This window comes from Hippoglossus stenolepis, chromosome 2 (assembly GCF_022539355.2).
Source record: "Hippoglossus stenolepis isolate QCI-W04-F060 chromosome 2, HSTE1.2, whole genome shotgun sequence".
In the NCBI taxonomy this organism is placed as follows: domain Eukaryota; kingdom Metazoa; phylum Chordata; class Actinopteri; order Pleuronectiformes; family Pleuronectidae; genus Hippoglossus; species Hippoglossus stenolepis.
Window position 1 is genome coordinate 24332069 of NC_061484.1, and position 17616 is coordinate 24349684.

At 44.2% G+C, this 17616-nt stretch overlaps 2 protein-coding genes across 2 annotated transcripts; one reads left to right on the plus strand and one right to left on the minus strand.

The window, feature by feature from the left end:
• Positions 1–1960: 1960 nt before the first annotated feature.
• plk1 (polo-like kinase 1 (Drosophila)) lies at positions 1961–8251 on the plus strand. The gene is made up of 11 exons (XM_035141396.2): positions 1961–2722; positions 3499–3667; positions 3990–4134; positions 4226–4319; positions 4410–4635; positions 4807–4849; positions 5117–5217; positions 5336–5413; positions 6604–6758; positions 6900–7082; positions 7280–8251. The coding sequence occupies exons 1-11, from the start codon at positions 2360–2362 to the stop codon at positions 7472–7474; spliced, it is 1752 nt and encodes a 583-aa protein (XP_034997287.1). The 5' UTR covers positions 1961–2359; the 3' UTR covers positions 7475–8251.
• Positions 8252–9014: 763 nt separating this feature from the next.
• Positions 9015–16907, minus strand: palb2 (partner and localizer of BRCA2). Its single transcript, XM_035183972.2, has 13 exons — positions 16811–16907; positions 16354–16417; positions 15686–15745; positions 15428–15602; positions 13668–15200; positions 11787–13246; positions 11528–11680; positions 11140–11222; positions 10595–10744; positions 10390–10506; positions 10077–10164; positions 9790–9989; positions 9015–9711 (listed from the first exon to the last, which is right to left on the minus strand). Exons 2-13 carry the CDS (start codon positions 16414–16416, stop codon positions 9498–9500), a joined length of 4296 nt encoding a protein of 1431 aa, XP_035039863.2. The 5' UTR covers position 16417; positions 16811–16907; the 3' UTR covers positions 9015–9497.
• Positions 16908–17616: the final 709 nt, after the last annotated feature.

Genomic DNA, 17616 nt, shown 5'->3' on the forward strand with positions numbered 1-17616 from the left:
TCTCATGCACTTGTTCTCCTCTTATCCTCAACCACTCGTCTCCATATCACTTAAATAATCTGCTGCTGGAAACGGATGTAACTCTCTCATGGGCTCAGAAGCACAACACAATTAGAAAGAGGAAGAGGAGGAGGAGGAGGAGTGCTTCAGAGGACACAAATAAAACAGATGAAAGCTTATTTGTGATAACTGAAATAGGGTTTTGATGTGACATGGATGTTACATTCACAAAATTGTACATTGTACATTGAAATAATTGCAAATTATGTTCAATAAAACTGCGAGACCATGCACATGCAAAACCAAGCTTTGTTCCAGTGGCATAAAATAACTAAAGCAGAATTACAAACCAAGCAAACCCCCAAAGCACAGTTAATTAGTTTCTATCCAAAAAATGGATTAATCTTGAGTTTGTGAAAGAATGACGGCTTCTCTATCTTTTGTCTTCATGTCAAATTCTACTTTTAAGACCTTCATTGGTTTAGTTTATATTGTTTTTTTCATTTGTATTAAAGTTATAATCTGCATCCTTTTGTTTCCTGTGTGACAAGGAATTAACACGTGAAAAAACAGGCCCTGTTGTATTACTCTATCATCGGAGAACTATACGGCTGCAGCCAACAATCGGGCTATCTTCATTATCGATATATCAATTTCAAAACAACTATTAAATCTATCAAAAATAGAAAAGTAGACAATATTCGAAGTTGAGAAGCTGGCCCCCATGAATGTTTTACTTAAGACAAATTGAATAGAGTGGAAGCTTCAAGTCTCCTGATTCTATCTTTGGAAAACATTTTAGGATCCAGATTTCACTGCGATATCTGTTGACAAAGAGCTGGTTCAGTGGTTATGTCTCCAAACTGTTCTCCCACTCAAAACATCTTTCTACAGACCTTATATTTCCTTTTTTATCACAAAAACTTTGCTTCAGTATCTCTTCTCTTCATTCTGACTTTTTAAAGAATGCTGTTATAGGTGTCACTTGATTGTAGTCATTAAGGGTGAGGCCTTTTCTGTTGCCTATTTCATTTTCCGGCTTGTGTACAAGATTGGATTATGCAACTTCAGAGATAAGCTGAATAAATAAAAGATAGCTATGATCTGTTGCTTCCTTTGCATCCACAATTTGAACTGCACGTGTTTTAAACAAAGATATCCACAAGAAATCTTTTGTCCCAAGTGCAACTAAATTGTTCAACCATTAATTATCAGGGAACTGTAATTTATAGTGTTACTAATGGGTCTATTGAACTGTATTTAACTGATTGAACTCCGAGCTCTCTGGATTTATTATTTTTAATTGTAATATATGTTGCTGTTTTTCTGTGGACCAAAGACAACTTTCTATATCATGGACAATAAATTCTTACTTAAACTTACCTATCTGGCAGAGTTTGTACCATTTATAAGGCAACTAATCAGATAATCATTCAGTTTATGGTCTGTTATTGATAACAAATTGGCCGGAAGCTCATAAATCTTCATTTACTTCAGTGGTTTAAAACTTTTATTGACTGACATGTTAAAAGTGATTTGGGAGTAACTTTTTATTTAGTTTTTCTGATTTCAAAAACATTCCCTCACAGTAGAAATAAATAAAATAGTGATGATACATACACACATATATACATATATCACATACCTACATTTATATATCATACATGCATACATAAACACACATACAAATTTAAAACTAAAAAAGGAAAATCAACAAAGGCAAACATGTCATATTTACAGTGAGGCTTTTACTGAAATAGAAATTGAAAGTAAAAAAAAGTTAAATGGCCCCAACATCAGCTTTTATCCTGTTTGTGCTGATTAAAACCCAGTGGAACTACATTTCCCGTCAGGCACCCGTGACGCCAACGGCGACTGACACTCGGCCAATCAAACCGCGGAGTTCTCCCATCTCGGTCCCTGATTGGCCAGTTTCGCACCGAACTTCCCACGATGCTTTGCTCCGCCGGTTCGGAATTCAAATCTCGCGGACCAATCAGAGGGCGCCGCAACGAGCGAGGCAGCATTTTAAACTTGTCGCGGAGCCTGTTGTCAAAAGGACGGGACGAGGAGACGCCGCAGCCACCGAGGGACGAGCCCTGCGATCACTTTCACCTCCAAACTCAGGTTTTTAACCAATATTCGCCACATGTTCGATGCCGAGGCCGCTGTTTGAGTAACGTCCGCGTTTGAGGCTCGTTGACGGGGGGTTTGATTTGAATTCAGCGGCCGCACGGGAGCTAACTAGCTTCCAGGACTGAACCCACACCGAATCGAGCGGTTATCGACATTTAAACCGCTGTAGAGTTTTATTATTACACTTTGCTTTTAAAGACACGGAAGAGAAGTTTAGTCCAAAATGAGCGCAGGTGTAGCGAAGCCGGCGATCCCGTCGGCGCACGTCGACCCTAAATCGGCTCCTCTGAAAGAGATCCCCGATGTCCTGGTGGACCCTCGCACCATGAGGAGGTACACGCGGGGTCGCTTCCTCGGCAAAGGGGGCTTCGCCAAATGCTACGAAATCACGGACATGGAGACCAAGCAGGTCTTCGCCGGGAAGATCGTGCCCAAGTCCCTGATCCTGAAGCCGCACCAGCGGGAGAAGATGACCTCGGAGATCGCCATTCACAAGAGCCTCGACCACTCGAACATCGTGGGCTTCCACGGCTTCTTCGAGAACGAGGACTTCGTGTTCGTGGTGCTGGAGATCTGCCGGAGAAGGGTGAGTGTCTGTGGGGCTGAGGGGGCTCCTCCTCTCGGCGGTGCACACCCTGCTCCAACCGTTGTCACCCGGGTGTCTTCCGTTGTCCTCCCTGCTCCAGTGGAGGCAGCGGAAGTCATGGGAAAGGCAACGACAAAATGAATCTGGGATGTTTTTAAATCATGCATGGGCCTTTTTAAGTTGATAATCTCTTATCATTATCGACTTTCACCCCTTTTTAAATCAGAGTATTTCACCATAAACCCATTTTTATCATTGTCACATTGGCTTTTGTAGGGATAGTTCACCCCAAAATGAAAATCGACTCATTATCTACTCACCACTGTGTCGATAGAGGTGTGGGTGAACTTCTGGAGTCTCAGGGGTGAACTGTGTTGAAGCCAAATCCAAAACTATTGAAGTAAATGGTGACCGTTACAAACAAGCCCTGACATTCAAATTCCACTCAAACTAAGTCATGCACCATGTTTTTAGCCTAAATGACGCTGATCCACGTGCGAACGCGGCTCCGGAGGTGGGTGACAGGTCATTTAGGTTCAAAACACGGTGTAAATGACTTAGTTTCGAATCGAATTTGAATGTCGGGGCTTACAGACACTTGGGTGACCCCACACATTTTACCCACCCCTCCATTGGCATAATGATGAGTGGATAATGAGTGAATTACATTTTTTGGGTGAACTATCCCTTTAAAATCAATCTTTGTGTTTCCTCACACTTTCCTCCATTGCCTTGATGATTTTCCTGCTAATCCTAATTTCCTTTTCCCACATCAGTCCTTGTTGGAGCTGCACAAGCGCCGTAAGGCCGTGACCGAGCCGGAAGTTCGCTACTACATGACGCAGATGCTCAAAGGCGTCCACTACCTGCACAACAACCGAGTGATCCACAGAGACCTGAAACTGGGCAACATCTTCCTCAACGATGACATGGAGGTCAAGATAGGTACGTTTTGCTGTTCGATCTGCCCACGTTGAAACTTGGCTGCCTTTCTGGGATTAATTAGGGGGTACGGTGACAAGTGATAAATACCAGAGACAACAACACTCACAATCATACCCAGGGACATACCCGAGTTGAGTCATAAACAATAGGACACGCCCAGCCTTCACAACTGACATTTACTACTTCCTGGATGAGTAGTTTCCACAGACTGGTGAAGAAATGCATTAAACGCACACATGTACGATGTCAATGGGGGAAAAACGACATGAGTGTCTCCTGGAAACACAGAAACTAAACCACTGCTTGTGTCTTTCCTCTCCAGGGGACTTTGGCCTGGCCACTAAGATCGAGTTCGATGGCGAGAGGAAGAAGACGTTGTGCGGAACGCCCAACTACATCGCCCCAGAAGTGCTTTGTAAGAAGGGCCACAGCTATGAAGTGGACATCTGGTCGCTTGGATGTATATTGTAAGTCTGAAAATAAAGTCACCCCCAGGGGCAGCAGCACCTCTCGTCGTGGTTCAGTCCATTCAACCTCCCCCTCTGTGTCTTCTCTCAGGTACACTTTGTTGGTGGGTAAACCCCCATTCGAGACGTCCTGTCTGAAGGAGACCTACAACCGCATCAAGAAAAACAACTACACCATCCCCTGGGTAAGCTGGACTGATGAATGCAGTCTGTTTTCACAGTTCCATCAAAAATATAATGTGTGTGTGTGTATAAAACCTGAATTCTCTCTGCAGCACATCAACCCGGCCGCGGCTGCACTCATCAAGCGGATGCTGCACGCCGATCCCACCCAGAGGCCGACCATCGCCGAGGTGATAGCCGACGAGTTCTTCACGTCCGGCTACATTCCCACACGTCTGCCCACGACGTGCCTCACTGTCCCCCCACGGTTCTCCATCGCTCCCTCCACTGCGATGGAGCTCAGCCAGAGACGCCCCCTCACGGCCATTAACAACAAGGGTAATAGTCCCAACAGCACACAGTCGATTGTGAATCCCCAAAGAACCCCCTCAGTCCACAGATTAAATATGTTGTATGAGTCAAGGTGGTTGAATCTCCTGAATAATGGGTTAATGTACGAGTATCACACTTTGGAGATCTGGGTGTTTAAATAGTTTTTTCTCTCTTCAGCTGGATCAGAGAAGATGGACATGAAAGACGAGCCCATGCAAAGGTGAGAGATGTTCGTACAACAGATGAATGATGAGTATTATTCAATCTGTGAACTGTTTAAATTAAAAAATAATAGTTTTCTCTCGAGCTTTGGGAGGTTTGCACAGAAACTTGAACTCCGAGCCGCACTATCCACATCCTCCTCGTTTAAGAATTAGATTTTTGTTTGGTTTCAGTCACATTGTTTCATGGTAGTTATGTTAGATTTTCTACCACACGTATGGAGCCGGTGTTTATGTAGATGATGAACGTTTCTCTGTGTGTGCAGGGAGGCTGAGCCGACACCAGAGTGCCACCTGAAAGACCTGCTGCAGCAGCTCAACACCATCATCGCTGCCAAACCCTCTGAGAAGCCAGTCATACGCCAAGGTGAGCGCACACGCTTCATCTTCATGTGCAAACACTTGTTACCATGATGCACATTCTATTGGTTTGTGTGATCTTTTTATTTTGCCAACCAGGATTTGTTCTATTTATGCGTTTACAGACGAGGCAGAGGATCCGGCCTGTATCCCCATCTTCTGGATCAGCAAGTGGGTCGACTACTCTGACAAATACGGATTAGGTGAGAATGGGTCTGACTTCACAGCCGTCTGCCACATGGGTTCAAAATTACAACATTTTCTTTTTCATTCTTCGAGTCAGATTGAACAAGCGGAGGTGTTTTGGTAATTCACTTTATTTTCCGAGCGCAATTCAAGCTTAAGATACAACACAAAGATTAAACCGTATAAATCAGCCATCAGATAAAAACACGTGAGGAAAAAAAGCATCATATCTAATAAATAAAACCGAATCAAGACGGCAGGATTAGATGAAACTAAATGACTAAATACCCGTCAGGCGTTAGTCATTTTATGACAAACTTTAATAAGAAAGCACTTTTTATTAACCTCTGTTACTAAATGAATATGAGAAATGACAATTAAACAAAGAAGAAACAAATGGTAAAACACGGGATAAAAATGAAGTCACACGCAGATTAAAACAGAACATGAATAAAAGCTTTCTGATGAGTCTTTTAAGAATCGTTTTAGAGATGAGAGATTTCACAAGATAAACTGTATAGTTTGGGGGGGGGGTTCTTAACGGCAAAGACCTGGTCACCCTGTGTCACTAACCCTGATCTAAGATTAGTTTGCTGAGCTTCGGTGGAGAAATGAATGAAAATCCAATTTAATCCAAACGATATCTGAGTGACCATGAACAATCTTAAAACTACAGACAGAAATATTTTGTCCTTGACCCAGAAATCTGTAGATGCAACAGTTCCTTCTGCAAATTCACCACATCCCTAATCTGGATTGTTTGATCTGGATCCATGAGCCGACCTGGTTTCACATGAGCATATTTCACTGTTTGTTGGAAAGAGATGCAGGTTGGACTAAAATACACACTGCAGGGAAAAATATATCATTCTCCTGTATTTGTCAGGTTAAGAAACATTGATATGACATTAGCTGTCTGCCACTAAAACACAAACAAATGTAGTTTAAACAAAAATATCACATTCAGTACAAACCTCTGTTACAAATTTCAATGACTCTTGAGCAAGTCAACATTTTTTAATTAAACAATAAAAGATAATTGGCTTGTAACTTATTTTTCAAAACTTGAATATCACTTGCCACCAGCAACAAATGTTCTGCACCGACTGGACCTCAACAGAATTTAACACATTCACGTCAGTTTGCACAAACGGCCTCTTCTCCGTTGAAGCATTAATCTGTAATGATTTGAATGTGTGTGTTTCAGGCTACCAGCTCTGTGACAACAGCGTGGGCGTGCTGTTCAACGACTACACTCGTCTGATCATGTACACCGACGGAGACAGTCTGCAATACATTGACAAGACGGCGACCGAGTCCTACCTCAGCGTGCGCTCGTACCCCACGGCTCTCAACAAGAAGGTCAGGAGCTGACACTGACGACTTCAAACATTTTCTTTAAGCTTTGTATTTTAAAATCACGGGTTCATGTAGCCTGAGTGGAATTATAGAGATGATGCTGCAAATCACTTCACCTGTTTCATTTATTTACTCTTCTCGTAGATCACATTGCTGAAATACTTCCGCAACTACATGAGCGAGCACCTGTTGAAGGCTGGTGCCAACATGGCGCGGCGGGAAGGAGACGAGCTGGCGCGGCTGCCGTATCTCTCCCTCTGGTTCCGAACGAAGAGCGCCATCGTCCTGCACCTCTCCAACGGCACCGTTCAGATCAACTTCTTCCAGGTGAGTGACGCACCTCCTCCTCCTCTTATAACTTATACAAGTTTTAGTTTTCTTGTAGTATTCTTCCATCCACATTCTCTCCACGATGAGAAGCATATTGATTCCCACACCTCATCCATCTCATATTAGCTATTGGATGCAGTTTTGTTTTTCCTTGACCCTCCTTGACGATGTTTTCATTGACCCTCCTCCGCCAGGACCACACCAAGCTGATCCTGTGTCCGCTGATGGGGGCGGTGACGTACATCGACGAGAAGCGAGAGTTCCACACCTTCAAGCTGTCTCTGCTGGAGGAGTTCGGCTGCTGCAAGGAGCTGGCGAGCCGCATCCGCTACGCCAAGCTCATGGTGGAGAAACTGAGGGAGAGCAAACCCCCCACCGCCGCACAATAAACCCCAGATGTCTTCAATCACCGACCACTTCTCCCAGTCTGGCGGCCGCGCGCCGGACGGGACAGACTTAAATCCTCCTGTATTTTATCCATGGGTTGCAGTGTAATGATTTTTATGTCGTCCTTGACGCTCTGAAACGCCCCCTGACGATTAATCCCCCAGGTGTTGTACATGAAAATTCAATTCCAGTCCCTCAGCCACTGATTGTTCTACTTTTTTTTTTGTTTCCTTTTCTATTGTTAATAGAAACTCACTTGAACTCATGTTATCTTAACTCTCTTGATGAAGCTTACTCTTGACAAACACATTCCCACTGATGTAATCTGAGGGAGCCGGATCACTGACTCAACACAGGATCTGACCCATTTTAAATGAGTCCATTAGGGAAAAGGTGAACGTTCAGTTTCGCCCGCTGTTCAAATTCATCTGTACGTTGAAACGGCCTTCTCCTCTTCTTCTGGTTCGTTTGCGTTCGTTCGTGTATCTGTGACCCGACTGGACAGATGTGTGCTGGGACTGAGACTCCCGAGTGTGTGTGGATGGAAAAAGCTTCTGTGCTTTCGTCTGTTTTATCTGTGTTGTATGTCGAGAAATGGACCATGTCGAGTCTTCATCATGTACATCCTGTAGTGTTACTCTTTTTAAAAATATCTATTTTAGATGTCTTCTTCTACGAGATGTACAAACATGTACATACTGCTGAATCTGCATACATGTTGTAAAGATGGTTTAATTTTACCCAAGTTTAAATAAAGATGTTTTTTGAACGAGGTAAAATACTGTTCACATTTGCTGTTTTAATCTGCACAAGGGATTTTGTAGATTAGTAGTTTAAAATACTGAGAAGTTTTACTTGAATCTTGAAATCAAGTTTGATTTAGTTCAGCTGGATGACTTGAGATTTTTAACTGATGTTTCCTCCAGTGGAAAGTTCAGGTGGGAAAAATTATGCAGTTTATTCCTTAGCAAACGTCTGGACATTTTGTTTTTAGGGTCTGAGATTATAACCCCTTGCTTTTGCATGTCCCCACCATTTTCTGCAAAGATGAACCATCACACTCACTGAGAAGCGTTTACAACAATGTGGTGTTTCAGTGGAAGACGGCTGCTCGGTGAACAAGGTCCAGCGTTAATTTACTCTGCCAATCGGAGGTAAATGGGTCAAGTGGAAAAGAAAGTTGAGTTGGTTAAACTGGAAGTTCTCCAGTGTCGAAGCTCTGAATCCGTTTTCTAGTAAATTAGACTGTTGGTGTCTCCTAGTGGACACAACGACCCATTACAGCCTGATTTATAGTATTCACAGCTCAACAGATCCAGCAACTTTACGATGAAGCACTTCACCAGTCAGACACCAGCTTTGTGTGAACTACCACAATGTGTCACACACAGTGAGAAACAATCTGGTTCTAGATCATTGAATCCTACATGAATGTTTTAGGATTATTTATGATTTCGATAGTAAAAGGAAAAGCATTTCCTAACCATCAACCCAAATCAAATGTAAAAGTATTGACAGTTTAAAAAAAATACTGAATTCACAGAAGTTTAATGTAAATTTTATATAAAAAAAAACTTTGGGAACACTTTTTTCTTTAAATTAACAACTTGTAATTACAGTGACATAAAAAGTGAAAATTCACACAGTCATTGTCACACACACGTTCAGTGACGAAACATCCAGTGTTTCCTACTGGTGTTTTAAAAACAATATTTCCACAGGCTGGAGGAAAACAAACATTAACAACACTCCGTCTTTAAAGCTTTACAAACAGGCCCCTGACTTATGGGATGTATTCAGTTTGTGAATGTGAATCCTCATATCTTAGAACTGTGGCCAAAAGACTTTATAGTAACCGAATTGCTTGAACTTTGTCAAACTGAAATGTCTGTAAATGAAACCACAGAAACTCTTCTATTCAATCCATTAAACTCAGGATTGAGTTTAACAGACCATGTTAAAATCGGTGAACATTCAAACGGTGACATAAAGACTTCAGCGTTCGATAAAAGTCATTGCACGAATCTATATTTTACTGAAGCAGTGTACAGTGACATCTCCTTTGTGATGGCCGGTCACCAGCGTGTCTGCCCCCCCCCAACGAGCCAGCTGCCAGCCTTCACTCTCGGGGGCCCACACCATCCTCGAGGCCCCCGGACGCCCGAGCTCCCACACGCACACACAGCCGCTCTGACTCAGGCCGACCACGTTGGAGCGGTTGACATCGGCTTCACACAGTCTGCAGAACACACAGATCGGAGTGTGAGGCTCATGAATGTATGAGAGTGCACAAACACACCACAGTTCCTCGGCTCACCTGCCGGACCAGGCTTTGGGGGGATACAGTCGAGTAGCCAGCGCAGATTTGCCCGTCAGAGGGTTAACGGCGACCAAGGAGAACAAGGCGGCCTTCTTCCTGTCCTCTTCAGAAAACAGTTCGTCTTTTGCTTTGGCCTCCATTCCTACATCCTCCGGGGAGCTGAGCAGCTGATGCTGTAGCAGGACAAACAACACTCCCTGTGCACAAAAACACACGGAAGTGAGACAATCTGAGGAGTGAGGTAGTTAGGGTAATAATCGGACAGGCAGAGTGGACATACTCACACAGTGGGAGTATCCCCTGAGACAAGCTGTGTGCGACAAACCATCTCCAAGGACGATGCTACGCAGCAGCTGGCCGCTCTTCAAATTCCTGAAACAAACAAACCATAAAAAAATAACTGTAAACAGCAGCAGAGTGTTTGTTTCACAGCAGGAACGTGATCGCTAACATTAAAAACTAGAATCCTCAGTCCTCTTAAATTCTGCACTAAATCATGGATACTGTTGGTTTCATACTGCATTCACATTATTAGTTTAGTTTATTAGTTACAGGTTTCTATCACCATCTCTTACTGTACATCCGAGTCTTTCTTACCAGACAAAGACACGTCCACCCTCATCTGTGCCAATCAGAGCATCCGAGAGTCCGTCCACTGGAGCGAGGGCCCCGACGCACACACCGGGAGACTCAAGAGGCTGAGAGCTCCGCGCGCTGAGAGAGGAATGAAGATACCGAGATTACATACGTCTGTAAATGGGAAAGTTGCTGGTAGAGAATAAATACAACAGCTCTGCGTTACCTGTTGTCGTCTGAGACGTTAAACACCCGCAGGGTTGAACCTGTCGCCGAGTGGGAGGAAGTAACCACTCTGGACCCGGACACGCCTACAACGACCTGGACAACCCCCTCACACAGCAGCACCTGTGTGAGGCTGGAGCACGAGAGCACCCTGTGCACATGGACGACACACACACACACAGATGAGTTTCATTACTGAAGCTCTGACGACTAAACAGCTGATAGATTCATCATTTGGAGGCCGATGCAGAGCGCGCAGTTTTGGTTGCATATTGCTTTTATCTTCATTATTAATAATACTTTTCAAGAATTCTAGAATTCCAAGTACCTGCGTTCTTATTCACAGTGTCTGATAGGCTTCTCTATTACTCACCAATTTAACTCTGCCACTGACAGTGACACGGGCAGATGAGTGTAGTGAAGCGTTCCCAAGTTAGAACAGGTGGCACATCAAGCTTCTATAAATCTACATTCATCTTGACTCTAGATGAATGTAAGTGGAAGTACACTTAAGCTTGTGTCTAGAGTCTGATTGACTGTATTCACCTCACTTCTCTGATTTCCAGCTGACCCAAAGTCACAAACATCAGCCCAGCAGCGTCGGGGACAGGAAACACATTGATCACCCGCTGTAAACAAACACAACAATAAATGATATGAATTACATCTGCTTTAAAGCTACCCAGCACTGTTTTGTTTCAAGTTATCATCCACTTCCATTTACTGCTTGTCATTAAAAAAAAACAACACATTTTGTATTGTTGAGTTAGTTGTAAGAAATAATCCTTTTTAGAGCCGAATTGTTTGAAAGAAACATTATTTACATCCATGTTTATTTGTCTTACTGTTTTTACACTGTATTCACACGTTACCACCACCAACTCTGAATCAGTGGAACAGGACTCTACCAAGTGTCTTCTCAGTAAACACTCACGTAGTTGAAGGTCCAGGTGTGTGTTAAGCTCCAGTCGGATGCTGGAGTCTGACTCCACAGACACACCGCCCACTTTCCTGCTGCCGCTACACACAAACCCCCCGAGGGTCCCGGCAGACAGCACGTGTCCACCAGACAGCCGCCTGCTGGGGCCTGAGGACACACACACACACACACAAAATAAACGTTTACTTTAATCTAAAGTCGCTCACTGAAGCCAAACCATTCATTCTTAGTTCCAACGAGAGAAACGTTGTACCTTCAGAGTGTGTGTTATCACATGTTGCTCTGCAGTCTCCTCCATTCTCTCTCCCTCCTGCCCGCCTGTGCCTCGTGACTGGAGGTTAGATGCTGTGGCAAAGGTTGCTGGCTCAACGCTGGGATGACGATCGGCTGCAGCTGACAGTTGTGATGAAGCCCTGTCCTGACTGGAGCGGGAGACTAGAGGCCGGCTGGGAGGGAGGGACGTTATGGACGGACAGGGAGACGGAGCCGGAGGAGAGAGAGCGTGGGTTGCTGGGCTGTGAGGAGGAGGTAGGGTGAGAGCCGGGGCAGAGGGAGAGGAGGTCAGGGGGAGGCCGGCGGAAACAGGGCAGGGGGTGAGTCCTAGGGAGGGGAGCGTGGGGCTGGAGAGGAGGGCTGAGGAGGCCAGGTGAGGGGTTGTGAAGGGGCAGTGGGCTGAGGTCAGCGGAGGACTCAACAGCACCTGAGAGTGGACGCTGGGATGTGGTGAAGACTTCTGACTGGTTTCTATCACTGATCTGTCTCTGGGATGATGAGTGGGGGGTTCGGAGGATTCCTCTGAGTGTCTGGCAGGTGATGTCCGATGCTTCACAGGAGCGTCAGTGTCGTCACATGTCTGTGCAGCAGAGCGGCTGTGAGAAGCCTCCTCAGCTGATTCCTCCGGTGGACAATCAAAGCACAGAGTCTTGATGACAGCTCTGTCTTCTCTCCGGTGGTTTGTGGACGTCTGATCCTCCACAGAACAAACTACACCAGAACAATACGCGTCAGCTTCTGATGCAGGCTGTTTTATCTTTAGTCCATTTGACTGCTCAACTACACAACCATCCACTTTGCTTGCAGGACCGTCTGCACAGTTCATGTAAGGCTGAGGTTTGACACTGTCGCCTATAGATCTGTGTGTGTTGCTCTGGCTCTGAGTATCCACAGTATCCTGAGTTTTAGTGTCATCTTCACAGTCAGCGGGACTTTCTTGAGCCACTGACACAGATTCTGTCGAGCTGGTGTGAGTCTTTGCATCGAGGTTTTCAGTCTGTTGTTCTCCAGGAGTTTCTGTTTTATCTCGGTTGGAAGACTCTTCAGCTAAGGACTGGTCTACAAGCTTGGAATCTGTCTGCAGGTTTTCGACGTCCACACACGCCGGTTTTCCTTCCATTGAAACGGTCGGGGTGAGGCTGAGTGGGAGAGGGAGTGGCACCACTGGGTCACTGGTGCTGTACCAAGGGTAAGAGCGAGGGAGGCGGCTGCGAGTGTTATAAGAGGGGGATGTGTAAAGTTCAACTCCTGAATCAACAGCGACCTGCCGAAGCTTGTGTAGCTTAAGAGATGCAAACTGGTTGTCGGGGAGATGAAAATCTTGGTGGATGTCGAAAGTCATCAGGTTGTTGAACAGTGAGCCGGTGGATGGAGACGGGAGAGGAAAGAGGGATGTTTGGCCGAGTGGAGAGGACGGTAAAAGGAGAGATCGCCAGCTACCTACGGGACAGGAGGTGGAGAAAAAAGATATTAAATGATGCAGAAAGGTAAATAAGTGAATATGACTGAAACCAGGGTTGATGAGGCCTTTTTACCAACTATTCCAATAAGGTAGTAAAACCAACACTGAAATGATCCAGTACCATCTGTGCCTCAGCCTAATGTTACGCTTTTATTTATGCTTTGTAACATCACATTACTTTCTTTGTCAAACACCAAAGAACACAATGGATGAAATAATTCATAACAGGGATCATGTCTAGTATAGTTTACTGAGACACAACTCCAAGTGAGTGTAGCTGTATTTTGATGAGCACAATCATATTTTCACTGCCGTCTTTTAGTTTGAAAATTCAAACTAATTAATTTTCTATCTCCATCATTCACACGCACACATACAGAGTCACCATATGAGACTCACGTGTACTCTGTGAGGGCGTGTTATTCATCAGAAACATGGGATAGGCCCTCTGCAGATGTCTGGAAGCCGGACTACACTGAGCTCCGTTAACCCCGGGGGAAGGCTGGGTCCCCGTGTGGCAGGCGGACACAGGCTGGTCGTCGTCCGACAGAAGAACAGGCTCCTGAGGAGTGAGACGAGGCTTCAGTCCATCAGGGGCACGGAGCGATGGGGAGGAGGAGGAGAGCGGCGTGAGGGTGGGTTGAGGATCCTCTGAGGTTTCCATCTGAACGATGTCTAAACACTTAATAGATCTTGGAGTTTGACTTCTTCCTCTGCCCCGGCCTCTTCTCCTACCCCTCCTCCTCCTCCCTGCTCCTGGATGCGTAGCGCTGACTGCAGGGGATGAAGACGCATCCACGCCGTTCTGACTTTTACTTGAAATCTCGCTGGACCTCTGGCTGTTAGCAGAAAGCTCAGCAGATGCATCAACAGTACACGCATGCGAAGACTCGTGAGGATCGATAGATGCAGTTGTCAGAGAGGAGAAATCTTCCTGTGAGTTTAGATCTGAACACCCACTGGTGTGTGTGTGCCTGTTCGATCCTCTGCCCCGACCCCGGCCCCGGCCCCGGCGTGGTCGTCCCGTACTCAGCTGGGAGAGGAGGACGGCCTGCATGTCAGGTTGACTCTGCGAGGATGTCATACGCCTTGTGGTCCGGACGTAGTACTCCACTGGGAAAAGTAGTCCTTCCACTAAAGTGCAGGAGTCCAAGAGACCCACATTCTTTTCATCTCTTCCAATCCCACTCTTTTCTTCTTTTATTTCCATTGTGCCATCGTGCATTTTTTCAGTTTCTATTTTCTCTGTTGCAGTTTCTTCCATGTTTTTATTTTGGCTCTCTGCAGAAAGCGTTGTTTCTCTCTGTCCTCTACTATTCTCACCACTGTCTCCCTCCCCTCCCTCCTTTCTTTCTCCATTTGGTGTTCGATCTCGTCCACTTTCTTCACTTTGTACAGCAGAGTTCTGACATTGAAGCAGCAAAGAAGTCGACTCTGATTCTTTTTTCCCGTCAATAGTCGCCTCGTCCTCTTTTTCGCTTTGTTCGTCCTCTTCTTTTATCTCCTTTCCCTCTGTATCCCCTGTTTCAGTGTGTGCATGTGTTTTCCAGTGTGTTAGCAGCAGAGACGGAGAATCAGATTCTGAAGAAGAAAATAACTCTTCACTTTCAATCACAACCTCTGCCTCTTCAGACTTGATTTTCTCTGCCTCTTCAGAATGGATTTTTTCCTCCCCTGCTATTGTTCCGACACTCTCCAGCTTGTCACCCTGCTCCTGTACTTCCTCGCTGTTGTCAGTGATCCTGCAAACCTCCGCGCTCCTCCTCTCCCAGAGCAGGCGGCTGCGGCGAGACCTGAGGCGCAGGGCAGGACTGGGTCTGTGACCTCTAACTGCATCATGGCTGGGATCTGGCGTTTGCGGGCAATCAGCATCAGAGGGAAGCAGGAACCTGATCACCTGACTCCTCCTCAAGTTGTCAGAATCTGCTGGACCTGGAAACACATGAAGAAATCTGTGAATTTTTGATTTGCACTATTATCATAGGCAAAACATTGTCTGCTTCTCGGAGAAATGACAATGTAACCTCAAACCTCTGTTTTGGGATGGACAGGCATGAAAGCAATCAATGTATGAAAACTGCAGCATGTACACAAACATATATGTACACCATGAAAGAGATTAACTATCTGTTCTTTGCAGATGATTGGGACGGACTCACCTTCAGTGTGTCCCAGGCACTGAAGTTTATCTGGGGTTGTTGCATTGCCGGTGTTCAGTGTCACTGGACAGAGACTTGGTTTAGACGTCTCCTCTGGGTCCCTCTGGTCCTGGAGGTTCTGCTGTGAGATTCTGCTCCTCACATGTCGACGCACTCCTTCCAATCGCTCTGCGCGCTGTGAACAGATCCAGAAGGTCAACGAGGACAAAGACTTTCTACAATTGACTCGTGAAAAGGTAAAAGGTAAAAGAGTCTGACCTGTAGTCGCTGGGCTGTTCTGAGATATTCCCTTTTTAAAAGAGCCAACTTCCTACGGAGCTGAGAGGAGAAATGTTCATGTTAACCTTTATTTGACAGCGTGAATGATGCAGAAAAAACGTAAATGTATGTTTATATTTTACATCCTAAAAGTTTATTTTCTCAACTCAAGGTCTATATGGTATATTTAGGTATCATTGACTTTTCTTCTTATTATAATAATATATGATTATACTGGAAAATCTTTGAGCCTCAATTACATTTCTTTGTCATAAGGAATCATTGCCTATCTTTTCATATACAAAGGTTTACTTCCTAATGACGTTATCGACCCCATGAGAATCTATATTGATCAGGCTTTTATGCACATATTGTACATATTTCCTATTTGATTTTATATATTTTGTAAATCTTATATTTCTAATCTTGCATGGAGCTATTGGAACAAACACAATTTCCCCCCTGGGATCAATAAAGTATTTCTGATTCTGATTCTTTACCAATAACATAATATCATATTCTGAAATGAGCCATTCTGCATAATGAAACTTTCACTTAATCAACTTTTAGTGTCATGACAGTAAAACTTTTGACTTTATAGGCACAAATCTTCAGTTGATTTGAGTGTTGTGTATCTTCTACTCCAACAAACAGTGAATGTGTGTTACCTTCTCTTTATCATCACAGTGCAGTGTGGTCCTCAGCTGCTCCTCCACATCACGACCCTCCATCCTGCTCAAACGACACACACACACACACACACACACACACACACACACACACACACACACACACACACACACACACACACACACACACACACACACACACACACACACACACACACACACACACACACACACACACACGTAGCTAGCATCAGTTAGCATCATGGATCTAAATGACCGATCCCCTGTTCCTATAAGAGGAGTTAGCTCCTCTGAACCACAGAGCTAACAGGTCCAAAACAACGTTACAGGACAGGACAAGCTAAGTTAAGGCTAAAGATCGACAGTTAAAGTTTACACACACACATCCCCGCTGCTTTGTTGAAGTAACAATAAAGTTAATAAAGTTAATACAGATGCTGGTGTTGTTGGTGTTGAGTGTTGAAGTCGCTCTTACTCTCACTGCGCTGTTTCCTCCATGAGTGTGTTTTCATGTTCGATCATCCCGGCCATCGATTAACCTCTGATTTCCCGCGACCCCAGCGCTAGACCGGAGCAGTGGAGCGCAGAGACATCGATCAGCGGCAGGAAGCAGGTAAATTAAAAAATCACTTAAACTCTTTCAAATGTCGTTAAAACATCTTAAATCACTCTCATGTTGCTCCACGCATTGAAGACACTCGGTGCAGACACAGTGAAATGTGATAAATGTGTTTTAGAAAGGGTCATATTTGAGTATTTTATTGTTTTAAGCTTACACCTGTAGCACAAACCCAGACAAGCTAACTTTAGCTAATCACAATACAGAAGATTAAACAGTGACAGTAATATCATAATTTATAAAGCAAAAACCTTTTGGATAAAATCTTTCAACAACTCATATAATCCAAAAATACTATATTATTTACAAACAGTGATGAGGAAAAATAAATCTAATACTTAATTGTTTTTCTTATATTTACTTTTCTTGCTTTGCTGTCAAAGCACTGATATATATACATTTTATAAATACATTTTTATTATTATTGTTATTATTATTATTATACATATTCGAAATGGAGAGAAGAAATATACAAACTTTTTAAATCTCACTCCTTCTCCATAAATATGTGTAATGTTTCAATGTGTCTCAATTTGAACTCAACATATAACTATCAAAGTGAAAATATCTTTTTTTTATATGTAGGTTATTGAAAACTTAACAGTTAGAAGTGACCTGTAATCTCATCTAACAGTAAGAAACATAGGAATGTTGTAAAAGAG